Below are 22,984 nucleotides of genomic sequence, written 5' to 3'. Positions count from 1 at the left end.
TAATCTGCATTAACCTTTCCAGTCCTTATGGCAAGATTGGCCCTTTGTAACATGTCCTCTTTCTGGGTCAGAAAGTGAGTGCATTGTCCCTTGGGCAGAAATGAGAATATGTCACATTTACACCTGGTTGCCCTTTCTCTTCATGCTTTAAGGTTACAATTTTTAACAGCCTAGTAAGTTGATAAAAACTGCTACTTTCCTTCAGAATTTTGTTTCCCAATTTCCTGTGGAGCTATTTGATTTTATTGATGGTAAAGGTTATTGAGATATAAATGAGAAAAGGCAGCATTTCTCAGATCACAGAAATTAGTGAAAGCACATGCATGTTTGTTGTTTACTTTAAATGTGACTATTTGTGTAATATGTCCTAGTAGAAATTATTTTTGCTTTGTTTTGTGTAGACTGCATTACAAAATGTCTGTATGTTTTGAGGTGTTGAGTTTACGTGCTATTGAATCAGCTACAGCAGCTTTCACAGATGCATTAATTTAACAAATGCATTGGTAGTAAACTGCTCCCTTGACAGTAAAGGGAAATTAATCACAAGCCCCAGAGCTAAAAACCTGTCCAGATTAGCCAAATAGCCAATGCTTTCTAACTATGAGTTTCAGCAGCTCATACCCCTGTGCACTGTGACAAAGAGGGACCTGTATGACACAATTACTTCTGGGGAAAATACCCATTATACTGGAGCCATGCTGCAGACAGTCATCTCCCAGAGATGCTGGTTTGTCTAAGTGAAAGACTGCTTCTCTCAGTAGCATGATGCTCAAACAAATATGCCGAGAGTAGTAGCCCTTCAAATCAACCAAGATGTTATGCTCAAGCCTCTGTTTGGCATGTCAGCTTCACCTGGAAAGGGCTTCCATGCAGAGTATTTGTAGCAGTTCTTGAAATGTCAGAGAAGCATCATTGGTTTTGGTTAACTCAGAGAACGGAAGATTCCTGACAAGTTGGGGTAGACTTCAGTGAGCATTTGCATGGTACATTTGACAGGATCATCTGGAAGACTTCTGCATAGAGAAAACTTTTTGTTTATGAGTTTTATCTCACTTTAAATGCTTTGGTGTGCATTTTAGGTAGTAATGGTGTACAAAAAAATCCCCAATTTACCATGTAAAAGTAGAAAATACTCATGCCTTAACTCCAGTCAGCAACTAAGTACCATGCAACTCACACCCCCATCTACTCCCACTGTGGGATGGGGAGGAGAATCAGAAAAAAAGCAAAACCCAAGGCTTGAAATAAGAACACTTTAATAATTGAAATAAAATAGCAGCAGCAGCAGCAGCAGTAGTAGTAGTAGTAGTGTTCTACAGCATTACTGTTCCTGCTGTTCTGTTATTCCTGTTGTAATGAAAAGAGACACAACAAAATGAGAGAAATAAAACCCAAGAGAAAGAAGTGAAGCACAATGCCATTGTTCACCACCCCACTGGCTGATGCCAGCCTGTCCCTCAGCAGTGCTGGGCTCCTCCTGGTCAATTCCCCCTGGTTTGTATATAGGGCGTGGCATTATGTGCTATGAATATCCCTTTGGCCAGTTTTGGGTCAGCTCTGCTGGCCGTGCTCCCAACCAGCTCCTTGTGCCACCTCCACACTGGCAGAGCTTGACTTTTGGTAGGCACAGTTCAGCAACAACTAAACTATTACTGTGTTATCAGCAAGATTTTCTTGCTAAATTGAAAACACAGCACTGTTCAGTGTCCTTTCACTCTACTCCACCCCAAGGGATCTGTCATTCATAAGAACCTCAGTAACCCCTCTTCCAGAGGCAAGTTTTAACATTAAACTGGTATCAAGGACAGTCTAGGAACATTTCAGGGTGAGGCTCTTGCTGGCTTACATGGCTTGTCTTTTTAACCTTGTGTTCAAAGTACTTCAATTCCTAACCCTCAATATTTTAATATTATGCATGTTATGTTTTTTTTCAAAGGACAATAGTTAACACCTATGGTCTTCAGGGAGCCCAAGAAATTTGGGTGTAAAGAATTGAGGTAGCTTTCAAATCCAAAGACAACTCACTTGTATAACAGGCCTTTAGAGGAGTTTCTAAAGGCTGAGGACCTGCAGATTGATTGTTTCTCTGCTTCTTTGGCAGTGACTATGCTGTATTTGCAGAAAGGATGTTGCAACTGGACTGTGACCGTTTTGTTCTGATACCTTCTTATTCTGTCAATTATCTGTTAAGATGGTAATGTGGCTTTCATTGTCTGATATTTAGAAGCTTTTCTTTTATTATTTTCGGCTTGGATGATTGCAGCTTTAGTTTGGATGTGTTCAAAATGTCTTGATAAGTAGTCTTACTAGTCTCCTGACAAGCTTTATTCCTCAAACTTTTAAGTCAAGGTGGTTGACACACCTGAGGTTTTTGACTGCAGTGTTAAAAATTTCTGTAAGCTATCCAAGATTCATGAAAGAAGAAAATAATTTCTCCTCCTCATGTGGGATCTGAACATTTGATAACTTCTCTCTGGGTTGTTAATGGATGGTTTTCCATATTCCTTTATAGAAAGAGCCGCTTAATTGTTTTTTAGGTTCCAGCTGATTTGTCTTTAGAACAAATAGTTTGCTCAGCCCAGTATGAAGCTAGATGCACTGTATACTTGTTTTTGCTTGGGCAGAAGAAACTTCTTTATCATTCATCATGAATCTGAACCAGCAAAAGAGTAAATCCATGAGGCCCTGGAGGTCAAAATATGGAATTCTTTTTTTATATGTCTGTCAGGAAGACTTGTCAGCTGTTATCTTCCTCATCTTTCTACTCTAACCCATTTTATATCATAGAATCATAGAATGGAATAGCTTCTTCCAAAGCCTGTTTAAGAAAGGGCAAACATCCAGGTGATAAGGTGAGAAGAAAATAATACATCAGGCTCAGTAGTGTGTTGATCATAAGCTGAAAAGAGCCACTGATTTTTGAATGTTTTTAACCGATTGGTGTGGTCAAATAGTTAAAAAAGTAAAAGGATGGCGTTCGACATACTTACAGGCTGTGACCCTTTAGCCCTTATGGGGCTAAAGGAAGGAGATGTTAATCCAGCATGCTTCCGTATCTAGCATTGATTCTTAGACTGAGGTCTCTAGATGAAGGTCTAGGATCCTTTTTTATTTGTGATGTAGATTCTGTCTGTGTTTGAAAGTATTTTGCACTGGTTAGTTCTAGAATGTCTTCAGTAGTCTTTAGTTTTGTCCCATATTCCCATGTAGATGTTAGTATTTTGTATGCTACCAACATTAATTGGTGCTGGTACATGTAGTACCTGGATATATATTGTACCTGTCTTGGAACGTTGTGGGTTGCTGTACCCTGGGTTTCTGGATGGATAACTTCTACCCCTGCATATTCTGAGCGGGCTGTGGCTGGAGGCATTGTTGTCCTTTCTGATAACAAAAACTAAAAAATGTATGGAATCAAAATTAAAAAAGCCACTTTAAAAAAAGAAGATAGAGATGAAGATATGGATAGGGCATGTGCCCTAATCATATGTCAAAGGATCTTTGCATCAGGGTATGCAATACAACAGAAGAATTGAGCGTGGGAGTAAAACAGAGTTGTGTCCATTCTTTCTGTGATGCTGAAAAAAAAATTTAAGTGGTTAGAGCCAAAACACTTGCATAATAGATGGATGGAAGGAAAAATCTATTTCCTGCTCAAAATCCGTGACAAAATATTGCTGCAGATATTTTTGACAAGATGTCAGCAGTAATTTTTAGTTTTCTGGGAGTGCTCTGACTGAAGTACAATGTCTTGTTTGAAACACAAAGTGCAATATAGCTGTAAATCTTCAACAGCTGTAATAGAAAATATATAAAAGTAAACATTCTAGATGGATACCCCACTTTTTTCAGGTAATGCTTTTCCATGTACCCTGAACTGTTCAGAAATTCTGATGTTTCTGTGTTTACCATGAAACACTGAAAACAAGATGTTTTCAATACCAGCTTTAGGCAAAATGGATCCTTAGAATAATAGATTTTTCCAATTTGATTGAAGTCCTTGATTTCTTTTATATGGCTTCCTCTAATGAAAGCCAGTCTCATTCTCAAATACAGTTTGAGACAGTACTTATATAAAGGTTTATTAATTCTTCTTTCCACTGGAAAAGAGCATTCCTGACTTCTGACCATAGCCACTGTACTGTTAAATGTAAAGATATTTTTATGATATCAAAAATTAATGAAAAGTTGCTCAGGAGTGTTCCCCTATTTGGCATTGTAAGCTGAATTATCTTTAAGTTTCTTTTTCTTAAACTGCTGCTATCAGGAGGTTTCCTTTTTAGTTTGACTGGCAAATAACCACACTGTTAGAAATATTCGTATTTTTATACATAAGGCAACATATTTTATCTTAGTTATAAAAACCAGACAGCTGAAGCATCTGCTTTCAATACACTTTAAAGGAATTTCATTGATGTTTTTGCTGCAGAAAGAGCAAAAGGTATGTATTTTTCCTATAGGAAATACATGAACTGATGTTAAGAGGCTGTGATTTTTTTAAAAAAAGCCATATGTAGAAGGCAAATCATATTTGCCATATTTAGTTCTGCAGTAAACTATTATTGGCTATGACATATGTCTGAGTGTGTGATACACAGTGTGCTGAGGTTCATTTGGAGTCCTGATTTTTACTGACTTTTCCTGAGGATTTTAAAGGATGCTCATCCTTCCATGTAAGGGTTATCTGTATAGAGCAGGCAACCTCTAATTCATGGCTTGAAGCCCTTTGATCTGCTACAGATAGTGGCCTCTATGATTTATTTTGAGCTTGTCACCTGTTTTGGAAAGCTGGACTGATTTTCTTCTGTGTCCTGCATTCCTGTTGGATGTTGTAAGATTCAGAATTTCAGCTGCTTTCCTGAATACTGAACACTGCTACAGTTTTCTTAAATATGAGCGTTAGCATGAAAGGCTTGAAGAAGTGTTGAGACATCTTTCTGGAGGACTAGGAGGAAGTCTTATTTTTGAACTGAATGATGGTAAAAACCCGCTCTTGGTGCTGTTACGCAGCAGTTTTCTGCCATTTTTTAAGTTTCAAACTGAAATGTAAAGTCTGTCTGCCTGCTCCTCACTTGTAGATAAACACCAAAGGAAGGCAAGTTCATGTAAAATTCTTTGGGTAAATTTAATTCTCTATCTGTTTTGTGCAGATTCAAGGGGGTTTTTGTTGTTGTTGTTCTTTTGGGTTGGGGTTTTGTGTTTGTTGTTTTTTTGTTTTTTGTTTTTTTTTTTTTTTTCTTCTTGTCACATTTGACAAATTCTTCCATTTGACTATGTAGCAACTTAAATTTTCAATATTAAAAATCCAATATTTAATGACCCTACATTGTCATGCGTATTTATCTGGCCTTTATTCATAGAGATACTTGGGAAGCTGGGTATCTATTTGCAAATCTAGTCACATGTACAAACATAGATGTTAGAGTTAAAACTCATCTCAAACTGCTTTCCAAACAAACATGAGCTGTTACTGTATTAGGAGCGTCATTCAACGTCTTGGGTTTTTTTATTTTCAAGGTATCTAATTTGTAACAATTTCTTTATGAGAACTATAAATCCATTTTCATTATTCCCTAAAGGGTTTTTTTTTTTTTTTTTTCCCTCACTGGAATTACATATAGTGGGTTTGGGGTTGCTTTATGGTGTTACATTTAAAAAAGCACCTTATTTATGCTCACTATACCAAGCTGAGAGAATCATGACCAGCTATTTTCTGCCCCTGTAAAAGTTCTTCAAAATAATCCTGATTTTTTTTATAAAGTCTCACTGTGTTTGGGAAATAAATGCATGTATGTATTCAAATACATAATTACAGGGGAAAATCTACATTGACAATACTTTCATGCAATTGCATTTTTCCAGCAGTCATAAGATCTAGTATAGCCACTTGGTTGTTGACTGATAAATACATCACATAGCTTAAAAGACTCAGCTTTATCTTTGATTTTTAATAGTACTGTTTCCAGATGCATTCTTTTAAATATTATTTTCTTCAAGTGTTTTTTCCTATGTAAAGTTTACCTAGCTCATTTATTTTTTTATTAGAAAATGCACTTTTCCCTGTTGTCTTAGTCTTTTTTGGGTTTTTTTATTTTTTTGTTTTTTGGTGGTTTTTTTGTTGTTGTTTGTTGTTTTGTTTGGTATTTGTCACTTGATTAATGTGTCACACTGTTTTATTTACTTGGGTCTGCAGCTTTGGTGGCTATTCATGATTTATATCTCTCCTCCTATTTTCTTTTCTACAAAAGAGTAAAACAAATTATTTGTTTTGATCCTCTTTTTTTCCTTTTGGATCCCAGTATTTGAGTGTGTGTTTGCAGATTGCAAAGTATGGCAGTAAGTTGTTAATTGCATTTTTGTGGTTGTGTTCAAACACCACTGCTAAAGTATTTGAGAATCCTTAGGAACAGATTATTAAGAGTGTTTATATGCCTTTGACTCTAACTTGAGTGCTTGTAAAGATTAGTGGCCACTTTGGTCTTCCTTGAATTTGTTGGGTTGAGAGGCTTATGAGGAGTTATTTGAGTGGGGTTTTGCAGGTTTGCTATCTCATTTCATATGAAGCATAAACAAAATTTAGAACCATGTTATATATAAACCAGGAAGTATATTTGTTGTTATTCCAATAATCTGTTTTGTTATGCTAAGAAGAAAAACATACTTTAAAAGTTCTTGGATGTTTGCAAAGCATTTTTTTTTCTCCATGACTTCAATACTTGGAGAATTTCTTGATAAAAACTTTAATTCTTTACATGTTACCCATCTGCCCAGCTTTTCCTTTTGTTGATTGTTGTAGATATAAATTCTTATTTTATATATTTTTGAATAAACTTACCTGATTAAAGAAATTTTCCAGATTGTCTAGGAAATCAAAAACTCCCACTGTGCCAACATAACCTGAAAATTCTTTTTCCACTGCTTGACAAACTACTATTTTCACCCTCAGTAACCTTCAAACTCTACCTTGTCATTTCACATGTTAAACAAAATTAGTCTGGGTGAGTACAACTGAAAATTATTTTGAGTGTAAGATGACATAGTGGACCCTGGAGGGGAAGGAAGACAATGGTTAGGAAAGCAAAAAGAGAATCAGCAGGTTCCCATTCTAGCTCTTCAGTCAGCTGGAGCTCCCACCTGCCGACCCTTCCAAATCATCTCAGGCTGCAGTCGCCTTTGTAACGATTTAATTGCCTTCCTTGTTGTCAGGGGATGTGCTACAGCACACAGTGATTATCTAAGACAACTAGAGGAAATGGATGCAGACACCGAGTTCCATCTCAAGAGCTTTTCCTGTGCTGCAGCTGAAGATTCCTTTTAAATTCTGCCTCTTTGTTTTTGTGTAAAAAACACCCCAAACCCAAAAGCAACCAAACAAAAAACCAATTAAGCTTCTCAGATGTTTTCACAAACAGTATCATAAAAATATATTTAGTATGAGAACCTATGGTCATCGGACTATGTAACTGGGTAAAATAAAAATGGACCCTGTGGATGCTGGATTTTCAATGAGGTTTTGATAGCTGTAACTGAAATAAAAATGTAAAGGTAAGCTCTTAATGATAGGATGTGTTTTCTACAGACATAAATCAGTTGTAAACATTTAGATTATATAATTGTTTTGTAGTAGTATAGGCTTATCTTTGTTTCTAGGCTTAAAAGGATTCTAACTTCTCTTGGTTTTAAATCTGTGCTGCAATGTAATGAACAGACCTATAAGGTCATTTGGCAGAAGTCTTTTTGGAGGAGAAAAGTGCTGTGTAAGGAGGCAGTGCTATATCTAATAAGTATGTGCAGATTTCAAACCATCCTGAAATCTCTATGCTATGACTCAGTCTTATTTTTGAAGCAAGGAGCCCAGAGGGTGGCAGTGAAGGCAAAGTTATCCAGCTTTGTCCAAGCATCTCTCACAAAGACAAGCCATGCTGAAAAGTAGAGACATTTTAGAAATCAGGTTACCACTAGTAAAAAGAAACTGGCTAAGGAAAAAGGGAAATTTTTTTGTGTCCAGTTGAGAGACACAAGAGAAACCAAGATCTGAGATTACATTGATCACTGTTGTATTTTTTGGAAGGACAGAGTGTTTTCATAATTTCTTATACTAAAAGGAAATGAGAGTGGTTCAGAATAGTCTGTTGGGAGTTGGTGGCAATTATTACAGCTGATGCCAAATGGTAGGCAAGAATTATGGCTGTTTCTTGATTCCCACACTAACAGAATTCTTAAAGGACAGAAAGATTTTCCAGTCTGGATTCAACTGTAGAGTTATGTGTGTTTCAGTTAGATCTGTCTCACTTGCAAGTGCTTAACATGATCTCAGTTTCTTGAATCAAGCTAAAGATTATTATGCTACAATAACAAAGATGTATGGATTATTTTAAGATGTCTTTTATGTTGCATCCATTTCACTGAAATGTTGTTCTTGTAACACTGCCTCTAATCATTGTAATATTGTATAGAATGTCTGAGTCAGGATGACTTCAATTCACTTATGTTTAGAGTTGATTACTTCTGATGAATAATGAGGAGTAGTCTAAAAAAATTTCTGGTCAACTTTTTATGTCACTTGCACCTTTCTGCTGTAGTCAGAGTCTGACTGCAACCATGTCTATCCCTGACATGAAACAAAATACTGTTTTCACAGCTGTGGGAGTTCTTGAGAAAAAAGTAGCGTTGTTTTGTGGACTGGCTTACAAATGTCCAATTTATGTACACAAGGTGGCAGTACTTTGTTTGCGGATGATAGGAAGGGGTGGAATTAAATCTTGTAAAACCTTTTCCTCTATTAAATATATATGTACACATTATTTTACTGTTTTTATATTCTTATACCAAAAAAATGGGAAAACCTACATTAACATAAGTGAATATATGCAGATACTGTATATTGCATCTGCATATATTTCCATCTATGTTATTATTTAGAAATACTAATGCATTATAATATTTTTAAATACATTTCTGAAATTCTAGTATTTCTACCTTGAAATATTTATTTATCTGGAAAACTTACCATTAAAGAAGATAATAAAGACAGCAAACTGTGACATAACAATATTATTTTAGTCTAAATTGATGTCTGCTTATTATTTGCTCAGAAGTCTACAGTTCAGAGGTTTTGGTGCTGCAGTGATGATAGCTGACTCTGTGATGTTACCAGAAATACCTAAATCTTTTTAAAAAGGCATTAACCCTCATCTAGAAGTCATTCAAATTAAATGTAAATATTCAATTTATTTTTTTTTCTTTCTTGTACCTTGCTGAGACAGTGGGCTTGTAACTGTAGTATACAGTGGAAAGGAATCTTTTTTAGCCAAGATTCATAATTTACAATGCAAAATGCAACTGGGAGCCAAGAAAAATACAATAGGAGAATTTCATGAGGAAAAAGTCACATTTTGTGCTATTTGCAACTTTGGAAGGTTCAGAAACTCTTGGGTTTTGAGATTCAAATATGTAAGCACCATATTAGTACGAAACAAATACTTCAAAACCTTCTTCACAAAGTATAGGTAAAAAAATTAATTCGGTGTTGGCTGAAATAAAAATTAAAGGTATGGATACAAATGTGTTTGATTTTGTACCTGTGATGGTCTCCATCTTGTCTGACCACACTGGGCTCCTGCTGAACTGAGGACTTATTGACTGGTAACATGTATTGATTGATGTAATCACAGGAAAGGATGTCATGTTGGTTTTCTATGATCTGCTACTTCCACTTACTGTTCCACCTGTCACGGGAACATTTTACACTGATTTAGTCTAACTGCTGTCTCAAAGTTTATCACAGAGAAGGTAAATTAGTGGGGATGAACTGAGTTTGAAGATGCTCAGACCTTGTTTCATCATGATGAACAAAATCATGTCTTGAGGTGCCTAGGGTGCAGTGAATAAAGAGCCACACAAACAAGTCAAACAGGAGATGGGAATCACATTAAAGCCAATGGAAAATGTGAGCTCTGCTTACTGATACTTGCCTTGGTCTTACTATGACAGAAATAAGCTGAACTACTGTCATAATTTTCTAAGAAAAAAGCAGCAGAGATACCAAGCAGAAGTTTAGTCACATGAATATGTCATCCAGATAGCAGGAGGAAGTAGTAAATGAACTCTTCTAAATCCAGGATTAAACCTGAAGCTGCTGGAATCAGAAATGGCATTAGGATTCCACTTATTAATGAAGTGCCATAACTGAAAACTTCATGGAGTTGTGTAACAACTGGCTAGAATGAGAATGTGAAGAGTCTTGTTCTGCTTTTTGGGGTAGAATTTGGTAGTTGTTTGTTTTAGAGGAAGCTGATATGTATCTTCAGGCAGTTAAATAATGCTTATTCATTACATTCGTTTATAATGTATATTATATTATATATAATGTATTACATTATACTATTATATAGTATAGTATAATGTATAATACATAGTATAGTAAAATGTATAGTATAGTATAATGTATAATATATAGTATAATAATATTATATAGTATTATAAAATATTATGTATAATATACATTATATATAATATATTATAGATAATGTATATAATGTTATAATTAATTTATAAATAATGCTTATTCATTACAGCCTTGAGCAAAAGATGTAGCCTGCCATATCATTTCTTACATGTTTCCTGCTATGTCCAAGATGAATGTTAAGTAAAACACATCTCCATGAGCACATTAGGATGCTAGCTGGTACAGGAAATATTTTAAGATTTAGCCAACACTTTGAAGTAACTAGTAGTGGAGGTGATTAATCCTGTCAGTGAGCTACTTTGAAGGCTGGGGAATCCGTATGTGGAATTACAGATTTCAAACTACTTGCCATAGCAAATAATTTTGCATTTATGATGTGTGGAGAAATGTTATGTTTCTGGGGGGAGGTAATTCTTTCTTAACCAGAGTCATCCTCTGTACTTCTGCTGAAAGTACTTGACAAAAAATGAAATTGGAGCAACAGGAAAAACTTACCTTTCAATCCGATATGAATGCATTGCTTGTGCTTTGGAAATCACTTTTGCTGACTGTTTACCTCCTAATGGAATTCCTATCTTGCAATTAGAAAACAGAGGTTTCCTAATTCCTCCTGTGGATGTTGAGAACCAAAGACAAATAGAAGCTCAAATTTACCATGCCTATCTTAGGTACAGACAAGTTAGTAAGAATATAAAAAAGGCTTTTATCTAGATGAAAATTTGAATCAAAATGTTGCGGGACTGTGTTTAGCAATGAGTTACAAATTCCTTTATATATTCTGCAAATAATCCAGGAAATACTTGGAGATTCCATGTGAAATTTGATAACTAGTAATTTAATCAGAATTAAGAGAGTGAGAATATAATCTTTTTTAATCACTGTTGTCAGTACAGCCTGTGAATATCTTCGCATACAGTGGATAGTAAAGAAAACAAGGTGTCCTCCACATACAGATTTTCTTACTAGAATTCTGAATGGGCTTCTGTAGCAATGGGTCCCAACTATTAGGAGGTCGGACAGGACAAATGACACGTCTCAACTGATCCGCTTGCATGTCGAATTCTGTTCATTCTCTGCCTGTGGTGAGTTATATAGGTTCACTACATAGTTTACAGTTACAGGCCACACAAAGAATGCAAACAACTCTTATTTATCTAAGTCTTAAGGTGGCTAAAGTGTCAGAACTACAATTCTGTGTTTAGAAACCCATAACTTCTCAGAACATCTTAATTTGAACTGTGAATTTCTAACTGCGTCGCTGTGGCCTGTAGGCCCCATGGCCTCAGAGGCCCACAAGCCCTGCAGGCCAAAGCGCCCAGTCTGGAATTGCTCACCCTCAATCAATCCAAATATGAATCATGTCTTCACTCTCTAAGAAACCCCAACAGGCTTCAGAGTATTCTTACTTTTTTTTCTAATTTGCTTCCATTCCAGTAAATGCGGTGGTAGCAAGAGAAATTCTGAACGCAGTGGATGTCAGAACAGCTTGGCAAATAGTATCTGTTTTTGAGTTCTTAAAAACCTGAAAAATAGTGTTGGACAGTGGATGTGTTTGCTCCAGCTGACCACCAGCATTCTCTACTGTCTTCTCTGCTTACCTGTCTAAAAAAGTGCAAAGCAAACTTACATATTAGTACACTATTCCTTCTGTGATTTCTCAAAGTTGCACCTACAAAAAGTATTCCTCCCTGCCACTGTTTCTGTCAAGGACACACACTAGTTACTTTGCTTTTCCCATAACTTCCCTGGTGAGCAGGGGGTAAATGTGCCTGTGTTACTTTTTACACAGAAATTACTTCTTCCACAGAGGGGCTGGCAATTCCTACTCTGTTTGGCCTGGTTTGAAGTGACTACCAAATTTTAGAGCTAAGATTAATAGGATAACACTGTCTTTTCTTTGGAAATCTTTTAACTATCAGCAAAGTTAAGTGCTAAGTGCTTTAATGCAATATAATATTACTATGGGAAGTAGTAATTAGGATGCTAGCTGGTACAGGAAATATTTTAAGATTTAGCCAACAAATTTCTCTTTTTAGGGAAAGGTAGATTTGCAGTTAGGTGATTTCATAGATATTTATATGTATTTTATTAATAATGGTCTGCTAGAAAAATCTATGAAGTTATAGTTATGTATAATGATCTATGAATATATAATGGAATTCTTGCCTGAACTCTTCAGAGGGGTAAAAATACAACAAGTGGAAATTTCCTTATGTTTTTAAATTTAATTAGCTATGTAATTCTTCATGGTTTAGACAGTTACATTTTTGTGGATATAGCTGGATCAGTTTAAGAAATCATTTGATGCTGTTTGTGGTTGTCCTTCAGCAGAACATAACAGTCAGTGTCATAGCTGAGATGCCATGAAGGAATCTATGACTATTTCTGTTTCTGTTTCAGTGCAAAATTAGTTGAGGCTTGCTGGGAAGACTTCTAAACTTAAGCTATTGAGCTTTAAGATATTCACATCAATGAACTGAGCACTCCGCTAGAAGATGATTTTGTACCATTGGGTTTGTTAAGCACTTCTGAAAAATTAGGAGAAAAAAAAATCATAAAATTTCTGTCAAAATCCTTCTACTTATTCTTAAGTAGGTTTTTTTCCTGTTGTTTATTACTCTTTAACAACCTCATAGCGTTTGAGGTTGCCAGTGATACAACACTGAGATGTAAGTGCAGGCAGGTAACAAGAAGTCATGTTTCTTTTACAAAACTAAAAGCTATGCTATGATACAACAGCTGAATAATTACTAGCCCTCTGAATGTCTCACAAAATCAGAACCATATCAACAAGACTCAGGGGGCTCTAAGATGAGACAGAACAAAAAATGTTTCTTCAGTTATTTCTGAATGTGTTTATAATTGCTCAGTTATGAAATTTCCAGCTATTGCAAACTGTGATGTTTTCTCACTTCAGTTTGAAAGGACACAATATGTCCTAATACTCCTTCTAGAGAGATTATTTTCCAGTAAGATTGCAAGAAAAGTTACCTTGTTAAGTATTTTCAGAATTGAATAGCATTAGATGAAGTTTGTACATTATTTGGTGGTTTTGAAATCTGCATTTAGAGACTGTAATTGACAATCCGCTAAGATCATGATACATAGAAAGACATAATGCTTTTCAAGCTTCCAACAAATACATTAGCTAGTATATTCTCTGAGTTAAAAAGAGTTAAAATTATGCTTCATACAAATTATATAGAGCATCATCAAGCTTGTTTTCTGTTGCTTTTTCCAATGTACCAGTAACACAAGTGCTAGCCAGACAGCCATATGGAAAGAAATTAATTATCATTACTGGAGAGGTTCTGAAATTTGCCTTTAAGTTGGTTGGGGTTTTGGTATTACACTTGTATGTTTGTTTGTTTTAAATACATTGCTGTCTTAGTGCATTCTTTCAAAGTTAGAGTGAAGTTCTAAGAACCTTGGCATTCTTATCAAGATTTAGACAGAACTTCATGGCAAATCAAAAGTTTTATAATTTTAGCAGGCATGGAGATTTTTCCTGTGCTAAAATTTTATGCTAAAATATTTTCAGTAAGGTATTATGTATGAAATAGTCCGAATTTCTCATACAAGCTTTGCTGTGTTGCTACCCTTTGGGTGAGATCTGAGAACAGCAGAACTCAGTTATTGCTCACATTCTGTAATCTCTCTTCTTTGTAACAACCATCAAAAAAAAACCATTGAGTTTGATTTTATCTTTCATCAGTTTTGCTAACTTCAGCAGAATTAAATTAATCTAACAGATCTACTCTAATTCTTAAAGTGTAAAGAGAATGGACCCCAAATCAATTCCAAAGATACATGAATTATGATGAGTACTGGATTTTATTTTTTTCCTCTTTGAATATCTTGGCTCTTCTTCTGCTCTATCATTGCTTTATATAAGCAGAAATTCACTATAAACTTGAATGTCCTTCAGCAGCAGAGGAGAAATATCAGATGTGATGATAAAACTATTCTGCGGACAGCTTCATGATTCCCTGTAAAAGATTTCACTTCTTCGCTGTCTAATGGAAGAAGCTACCCATGTAAACTTTGTTCATCTCATCTAAATTTGTTCATCTCATATAAATCATAACTCTTAGCAATACTGCTGTCCCCATTTTATAGGGACTTGATGCTTTCACAGAACCAAAACTTTGCAAAACTTTGCACCAGCACTTGGCCTTGTTAAACCTCAGGAGATTCCCATGGGTCACTGCTAGAGCTTGTCCAGGGCCCTCTGGTTGGCATCCCATCCCTCAGGAGTGTCAGCTGCACCACTCAGCTTGGTGTCATCTGAGAACTTGATGAAGATAGAACACTGATCCCAATATGGAGCCCGGAAAGACATCTCTTGTCACAGATGCCCATTAGAACTCTGAACCATTGACCCCTGCAGCAGAGTAATTCAGCAGTATCATATCAGGAATGCAAATATTTTGCCAGTATTTTAATGGAAAAGCACCACTGAAACAGTTCAGGAAGGAAGCTATTATTTATTTGTATAATACAGAACAATGTTTGCTGAGGAATATGCATAGGCTTGCTGGTAGTGAACACTTCCTATGATAGTAGACAGGTTACCACAATAGATGAGGAAGCTTTATTTGAGGTGCTGTATCAGATAGGCCTTTTCATTTAAATCTGAATTCCAAAATACTTGAGAGCTCTTTAAAAAGTAAGAGATACCATTTAATTGTTTTCTATGCTTAAGCATGATTATCTGTGGCATGATTATCTGTGGCAAATCAGATTTCTGAGGGGTCAGGGTAAGATTATTTTTCCTCGTTGTTTATTTCTGTTAAATCCTTATGGTATCCAGTTCCTCCAAGCCAGAAAGGAACTGCAGGCTATGTGAAATACCACTACATACAAATATCAGATAGTGGAATTAAACAATTTTCTTAATTTCTCCTCTCTTGGTTTAATTGCTTTCTGGATTTATATTCAGTTGGGGTAGCAAGAGGCATTTAATTCTAGATGAGTACTAATAAATATTTGAAAATAGGTATTTATTGCTGAAAGACAGAGCATAATAGCTTAAGCAAGGAGCTGATTCATTTATCTGTGTAGCTCTCTGATTAGAGCTTGCATGCACCTGACTAGCTCAGAGCACAGGCAGACATTGTGGGACTTGGCTGCCCTCACCTTGGTTATTTTTAAGTACCAGCATGAGAAAAATCTTACTGTTTTCCTGTGGTGTAAGTGGCAAAACTGTTTGGCAAACCTAATTTTAAATTACATTGATTTTTCTAAAGAATACCTCCCTGCTAATCACAACTTAATGACTGCTCTAAGATAATTGCTGTTAACTTGTATAACTAGTGACACTTTGCATATTGGCTCTAGACAAAAGGTGCTTTTCAAATTCTGCTTATGCTTTTGATTACAACTCTTATCCTATTTTACTGTCTCTGTCATTAATATTGTTTCTTTTAGATGGAGTTCTTGGTCTTGAAATTAAAAACCTCATTAAAACATATATTTTGTGATTCAGAAATGGCAGTAACAATTGTGTGCAAGGGTAACTGAAAAACATGTAAAAATCATACTTTTTATTAGTATAAAATACTAGATAGGAAATACATTGGAGGAGATCTATTGTTCATAATGCCAATAAAATGATCAATGAAAGATAATCCTGAACCAAGAATATGTACCCATAAGGGTATTAATTTCATCATTTATTGTTAGGACGTTTTACAATGGTTTATAGATCTATCAGTAAAATGATAGTATTTTCACTGTTTTAGCCTTTAAAATATTCTTTCCTAGGGCAGTGGGGCTCAGATTACATCAGATTCTTAACACTATATATGCCTCTGTGGTCAGAGGTTTGGTTTTGCCACAGGAGAGATTTGCTTATTATATTGCATTTCTGCCTGCCATTGGAATATTTAGGTCATCAAAACAAATGGCTCTGAGTGTTATTTCATGTGCAGATAAATATTTTTGCCTGTTTTTTTTAACACTTGAAATGCTGATTTTTGAGGAGTGCTGTATATTTCTTCAAAAGAGGTTTATGGTTTCCATGGCATATTTAGTGTTCTTGTTCTTTCCAAGCTCCCTCTTGCTTCCCAGAAGTGCGGTTGGTTATGATTTGAGGAATAGTGAGGTGTTCACTTGCCTGCTTAGAGACAAATACGATCAAATACCAGAGAAGACTTGCAAGCAGTCTGACGTTAATTTTGAGCATTACCAAGGTGATATGTTAATGTTGTGGGGGTTTTATGCCTCTTTGGTGGTGAAGCTCACTCACTCCCTCAAACTGTACACTCATAACCAGTACATGGCCACTCCAATTAGCTCCGCTCAGGTTGGAGTCTCAGACTGTAACAAGGTCTCCCAGGACCACTTACACCACAAATACTGTACTCATATTTTCTCATTAGATCCGTTCAGTTGCCACAAATACAATTTTCCGATGTTTTCGGATTTCGATCAGAAATATAATACCTCTATGTTTGTATACACGTACACATATATATAAAATACATACACACACATACACACATATATATATCTAAATCTAATTATTTTGCATAACTTAAGGATCTGTGTTATCTTACAGGTAGAAGCTTGCAGTTTACTTTATTAACCTTAAGCTTTCAATCAGGTGAAAGAATATAGGGATCAATTGGCTAAGAGAAGAAAAATTACAGGGTTTCAGATGACTTTTTTTCTAGTTTGTTAGAGTTTTATTATTATTTTTAAGCTCTTAAGTTTTGTGAAGACATAAACCTTGATTCTGAGAAATCATTGCACATATTTATATGTGTGAAGTTACCAAGAATATGGCCCTAAATTTGAAGGTGCCTGTGGACATATCTGAAAAACAGTGATGCAGTTTTGTGCAGTTTCGTGACTTTTGAAGAGACATGTTGGCAGAGAAGCTTTATACCAGTAACTCTTTGTAGACCTAAGTAATCTCTTGTGTCTACAGACGAGGTGGAAAGAGCAGTATTCACAAGTATGTATTAGTGGATAAATTTCTGTAGTTTCTGTAATCCAGATGGAAGGTTTTCTTCTAATTGCAATTGCTGAAAGTTGAGCAACATTATAATCATATTGTTTTCACCTTGAGACTTTTTAGTTTTTGAAATAGAAAGACATCTTAAGAAATTTAGACATAAGAGGCAATCTTAGGTTTGTTAGTCTCTGAATGTCATGAATTTTGGGATGTTTTCAGTGTGGATATGTTCAACATTACAGTGCTCAGTTATCTTACAGACTTCTGTGGTCTTGTAACTCTATTTTGAATTAACCGTATGTAGGTACATTTTTATTTATATTCTTGATATCATAATATTGTTTGATTGGCTGATTTATGTCAAACCAGTATGTGCTTTTTGACTTTTTCGTGCTCATGGTTGCACTGTAAATTTCACAAGATGTGATATTAGTTTCTTACTTTTTAGAATCACATGCAATAAAACTGAATTGCCTAACAGTCTGTCAGAGAACAGTATTTATAAAATATTGAGTAGATCTAGGAAAAGCTTGGTATAAGCATTTATTGGATAATATTTTCAAGTTTAATGAATAAGCAATGTCTGCTTATATTTTTTTCTGTTCTCTATTTTGATATTTTAATGTGTTAACATAGTTCTAAAAGACAGTAATTTGCAACATAGGAAGTGAAAAGATTTTAACTTTGGCCAGCTCTGATCCAGACACGTATATTAGCAAAATTCTAACTTTAGTTTTATTTCTTTATTCCTTGGCTGATTTTTGGTAATAAGTTATTTTGAGTGTAAAAATCTCTTTTCTTTCAGTTAGGGTATTTTTTAATACAACTGGTAAAAGCCTGTTCAGTAGCACTGGGTCAAGAGATCTAAGAAATTCAGCCTTGGCACAGAGCTGTTGCCACCATGTCCTGGTGAGGTCCCTGACAGAGAGGGACTGGTCCCCAAGTTTTATGGGATTCAGTTTTCTGGTGTGCTCACTTCTTTTGAATTTGCCACAGCTTTAAATAATAACTTTTCTTCATTTATTTACCAGGATAATGCTGGGTTGTTTCTTTTTAGGTTGTGCTTTTTTGCTGTCTAATTCAGCAACATGATAAATATAAATACTTCTAGATAGATATGACAATGATCTGACATCATTTTGATGGATTATTGCAACAGCATTAAGATGATCCTTGCTTTCTAGAAAAGGTTAATTTGATTTTTTCTTTTAACCTTTTTCCTTGCTGTCATGTTTAACAAAGATTAAAAGGTAAAAGCAATAAATACACAACTACTCTTATTTTTCCTTATGTTGTGAAGAAGTCAGTTGTTACAAGCGGTTATATATTGTGTGATTGCCTATAGAGCAGAGGCAAATGAGGCGATATAAAGTGTTTCTTCTGTCTCTGCAAGTTCATTTACATGAGGATGATGTATAGAAAGGGTAATAGAAATTAAAACTGGAATTAGATTGACTTATGCAAGGTGGAGAAAGCACACAAGTTCAGTTTAATATTTTGGCTATATTTTTTTTTTCTCCCAACTGGGTGTGCCATTGCCTCATTCTTTTAGATGTTCGATAGTTCTCCTATTTTCAAAAAACAGAAGAAATGAGTCAGTCAAAGAACCTTTTTTTTTAACCGTTTTTCTTTTTATAGTTTGAGTTTTTTCTTCCCTGTTTAATGAATATAGCTGCAGACTGTGAAGGTTTTGTTTTCCCAGTAGGAGAAAGTGAAGACTGTTTCATTTAGGCTCCAAGGTGTCACTGAGAACAAGACTGGAGTCACTCAAGTCACTTTAAAAACCTTTAACCCTTAGAGCTGGCACTACCTGAAAGTATTAAAGGATACATTTATAAGGGCCACACAGTCAAGTGCTTTTGCATTTGTGCAGATAATATAACTTTGACCCTGACTGATAGAAAAGGTGTGTAACTGAAGTTGTGGAGAAAATCAGTTGTTTATGTCATCTTGACTGCCTTAGGGTGGTATTTTTAGACACTGATTGCTACACTTCATTTTTATTAGATTAATTGTCTCTCAGTAAGTAAAAATTAGCAAAAATAATTTGAAAACCTTTAGAACTATTACATACAATTTACAATTTATTTTTTTTTGCTCAGAAATTTTATCCAAGGGTAAGAAGCGTTTCATAATATGATTGTTCTGCTAAGTGATGTATATAATAATAAAAGCTTCTTTTAAACTTAGAGTCTATTTCCTCTTCAATTATATCTTATTTGCTGAAATGCCTAATGAAAACAGTACTAAAAATACATTATAATGATTTTTTTGTTCATATTACCAATAACAATTAAGTTTTTCTGGAATAAATAATAAGAATATTTTCTCATCACTTAGTTATCTGAATAAGCTAGTTAACAAAGATGAGTATGTTCTTCCAAATCATATCTGATAGGACCAGAAGAAATTTTCCATGTATATAGAGTGTGTTTAGTGCTCTTAATCTTACCTTATTTTAGGAAAATGTGTAGTTCTGGGGTTACCTTATATTAAAATCATAGTCTCAATGTAAATATTTCTTTTTTTTCTTTGTGTATATATGAGGTAAGGTAACCTATATGATAAAAACTGCAAAAAATTTCTAAAGGTTCTCACAGTTTTCCAAGGTTAAATATTTATAACAGGAACTGTAAAGGAACTGTGGTTAAGGTACGCTGTCAGAGGTGTACTCTTTATTAGTAGTAGTGAATCTTCATTGTGCATTTTGAAGAAGGAAGCAGGGAGAGAACAAATAGGTATAAAGGGCAATTGTTCAGTTATTGCCTTATTGTAAATTGTAAGGAATAGGTGGTTGCTTTTAAAATCAAAAATTGCCAGCATGAACAGTTAAATCAGATTAGAAGATAATCTATTGGAGGTGATAAGTGGAAGAAAAAGGTCCCTGAGGATTTAGGTGTATCTTTCAAAAGCATGAAAGATTCAGCAATACTTATTTTCCTAGAAATTGGCAAGTAATTTGATTTTGTGTTCTGTTCAAGGGTTAAGTGTCAAGAGTAAGTGATTGGGGAATTGACCTGAAAATTAAGGTTTAATACATTAGATCAGAAGAGATTCTTACAATTAATCCAATAAAATACACTTTTTAAAATGTATCTATGTAGAAAATAGCACAATAGTCATGCTAGCTGATCTAATGAACAACTGAGCTATATAAATAGGATTGAAAACGTATTTTATGATTCTGTGATTTCTGAGTGATAGGTTATAAACAATGTAGTTGGAAACATAGCATTGTAATATAGGCTTGGTCACAAGAACAAAGTAAGTTCCTATTTAATTTCATTAATTAATTCATATCAATTTTCTTGCTTACAAAAATCTAACAGAAAGAATAACCTAAAATCCTTTATGTTTAATTTCATATTCATCACCGTTATGATAAGGCAAATGAATGAGCTGTTTTCTCATCTATACAAGCTTCTCCAGCAATGTGTTGGAACACCATGATCATGTAACATTTCATGACCTGATGGATGCTGACTCATGCAGTAATCACTAAAGAAATACAAACATGAATTTAAAATCTCATTTTCTTATATTTTGTCCTCATTACAGTGCATTTGTAGTTCTTCCCTAGAAGAAAGCTGTCAAAGCTTAAAATTTGCAACAGAAACTTTCCGAAGTAATAAAGAAATGAAAATTCACATTTGTGTAATTTTCCAAAGTGCTTGTCTGTATACATTTCAAGCAACTCACATATTCAGAGACTTAGGGGAATATCCATATAAAGGCGTTCAATTAAAAACAATATTATTCTGTAGTGTAAACATGTAACCATATTCATTTTCAGTGGAATGTATGGAGCCATTTGCAAAATGAAGAAACTGAGATACAGTACATTTTACCTGTGGATTGTACTCTTGATATTTAAGTGATTTAATGTCTTGTAACAGTAATTTTACTGTGTCTTCCAGGTGTGTGGAGGTGATTGCCAGAGAAGGACGGAACCTGAAAGAACTGTATTTAGTATCCTGTAAGATCACAGACTATGGTATGTAATATACTTACATCTTTATTTTTCTGTGGAGATTGAACGAGAGTTCACAGGGACTGTTATCAAAAGTGTTGGAAATATAGAGATAAAAAATTTCAAAACCTTCATCCATAAAAATAGGAAATTTCTAAAAAGTGTTTTACTTGCTTAAAAACATCTGTGGTTGGAAGTATGAATGTCAGTGTATATATTTGCTAAAAGCATCCTTAGAGAATTAGCAATTACTGTGCCGGCTAGGTAAGGTCCCCTTTGGATAGTCCTGGAGACCAGGACATTTCAGAAAAAAATAAAAAAAAATTATATTTGTGTTTCTAGATGCTGCAGAAGCATAATTAAGCAAGCAAGAATGTGGATTGATCACCTGTTGTAGGCCATAAAATTTGAATGAGGTTGATGATCCTTTAAAACTGCTGTTACGGTAAAATAGAGGGGAGCATCTTAGGAATTAAATGTCCTCTCTGATAGGCCACATGGAAAGACAGATTTTTTTATTTAGAATAGGCAAACTTTTAGTGTTTGTTTGGAAAGGCTACTTTGTTTTTTCAAATAAGATACTGACCTTAAATGTGGCACTTATTTTTGCCATAAGGCCAAATTCTCAAATGTCTATCTCCCACTTACATGCCTGTATTTCAGTAGGATTTACAAACTGTATGTTTGAGATGTTAGTTTCAGACTTGCTGATTATTTTGTTTCTCAATCTATTTTTTTAACTTTATACTCCCTAGATTTTTATAAAGAATTACTACATCAAAGTGATAAATTACTATTCCAGTGGTCACAATCTCATTCTTCTGTTTTCCTTTTCAATTGCTGCACTTCACTGGGGTTTGTGCTGTGCATTCAAGGACATGTTGTTCTGCAGAGTTCTGCTCACCTTATGTCCACAGTACTGGAACATGAGGCCACCATGCAGCTGTTGCAGCTGTAGAGCTTGGAGTATGGCAGAGGAAAGGGAACATGGGCCTATACTGCCCTTTCCTTTGGTCTGCTGTTGTTTTATACTTCCATGGGCAGAGCAGATGTTGTCAGAGTTGAAAATCAGTTTTCTCAGCTCAACACCACTTGTCCAAGATGAATTTCTGAATTTGTGAAATGTGTTGTGGAAATTCAGGGAGGGAAATTGTCTGTAGAATATAAGGTGATAATAATGAAGGTGCTTCTTGTCACTGCTGAAAGGCGAGAGGTGCAGGACAGGGTAGGAAAGCAGACTTTGCCCTTCTGTCTGTGTACTGCAGGTCTACAGGCCCTACTCTTGTCCCTTCTGAATCTGACAACTCATGTGTAAAGAGTTATCGTGGCCATAATGGAATCCATGTTTTGAGGATCAATAATCTCTCAAACTGATTTCACCCTTCATTCACTGCAGTTACTCAGAGGAAAACGTGATTTTTCCCCGAAGTAGGGAAAGAACTGAAAAACTGAAGCAAATAAACCTAAGAAAGAGAAAAGAGAAAACCTTGCTTCTGAAAGAATGAAGAGAGATAAAAGGAAGTATGCATAGCTAGATGGAAGGCAGGAAGCGTGTTTCAGAGAATGAATGAGTGGAGAATAAATG

At 35.1% G+C, this 22,984-nt stretch overlaps 1 protein-coding gene across 1 annotated transcript in view; it reads left to right on the top strand.

Annotated features, from left to right (window-relative positions):
* Nucleotides 1-22,984, top strand: part of FBXL17 (F-box and leucine rich repeat protein 17) — a 275,881-nt gene that overhangs the window by 161,670 nt on the left and 91,227 nt on the right. Inside the window, exon 7 of the mRNA XM_066339699.1 lies at nt 21,347-21,423. Within this exon, the coding sequence (XP_066195796.1) occupies nt 21,347-21,423 (77 nt within the window). The remainder of the gene's footprint in view (nt 1-21,346; nt 21,424-22,984) is intronic.

Source organism: Sylvia atricapilla, chromosome Z (genome assembly GCF_009819655.1).
Source record: "Sylvia atricapilla isolate bSylAtr1 chromosome Z, bSylAtr1.pri, whole genome shotgun sequence".
NCBI lineage: Eukaryota > Metazoa > Chordata > Aves > Passeriformes > Sylviidae > Sylvia > Sylvia atricapilla.
This window is presented reverse-complemented; position numbering and strand designations above follow the sequence as displayed.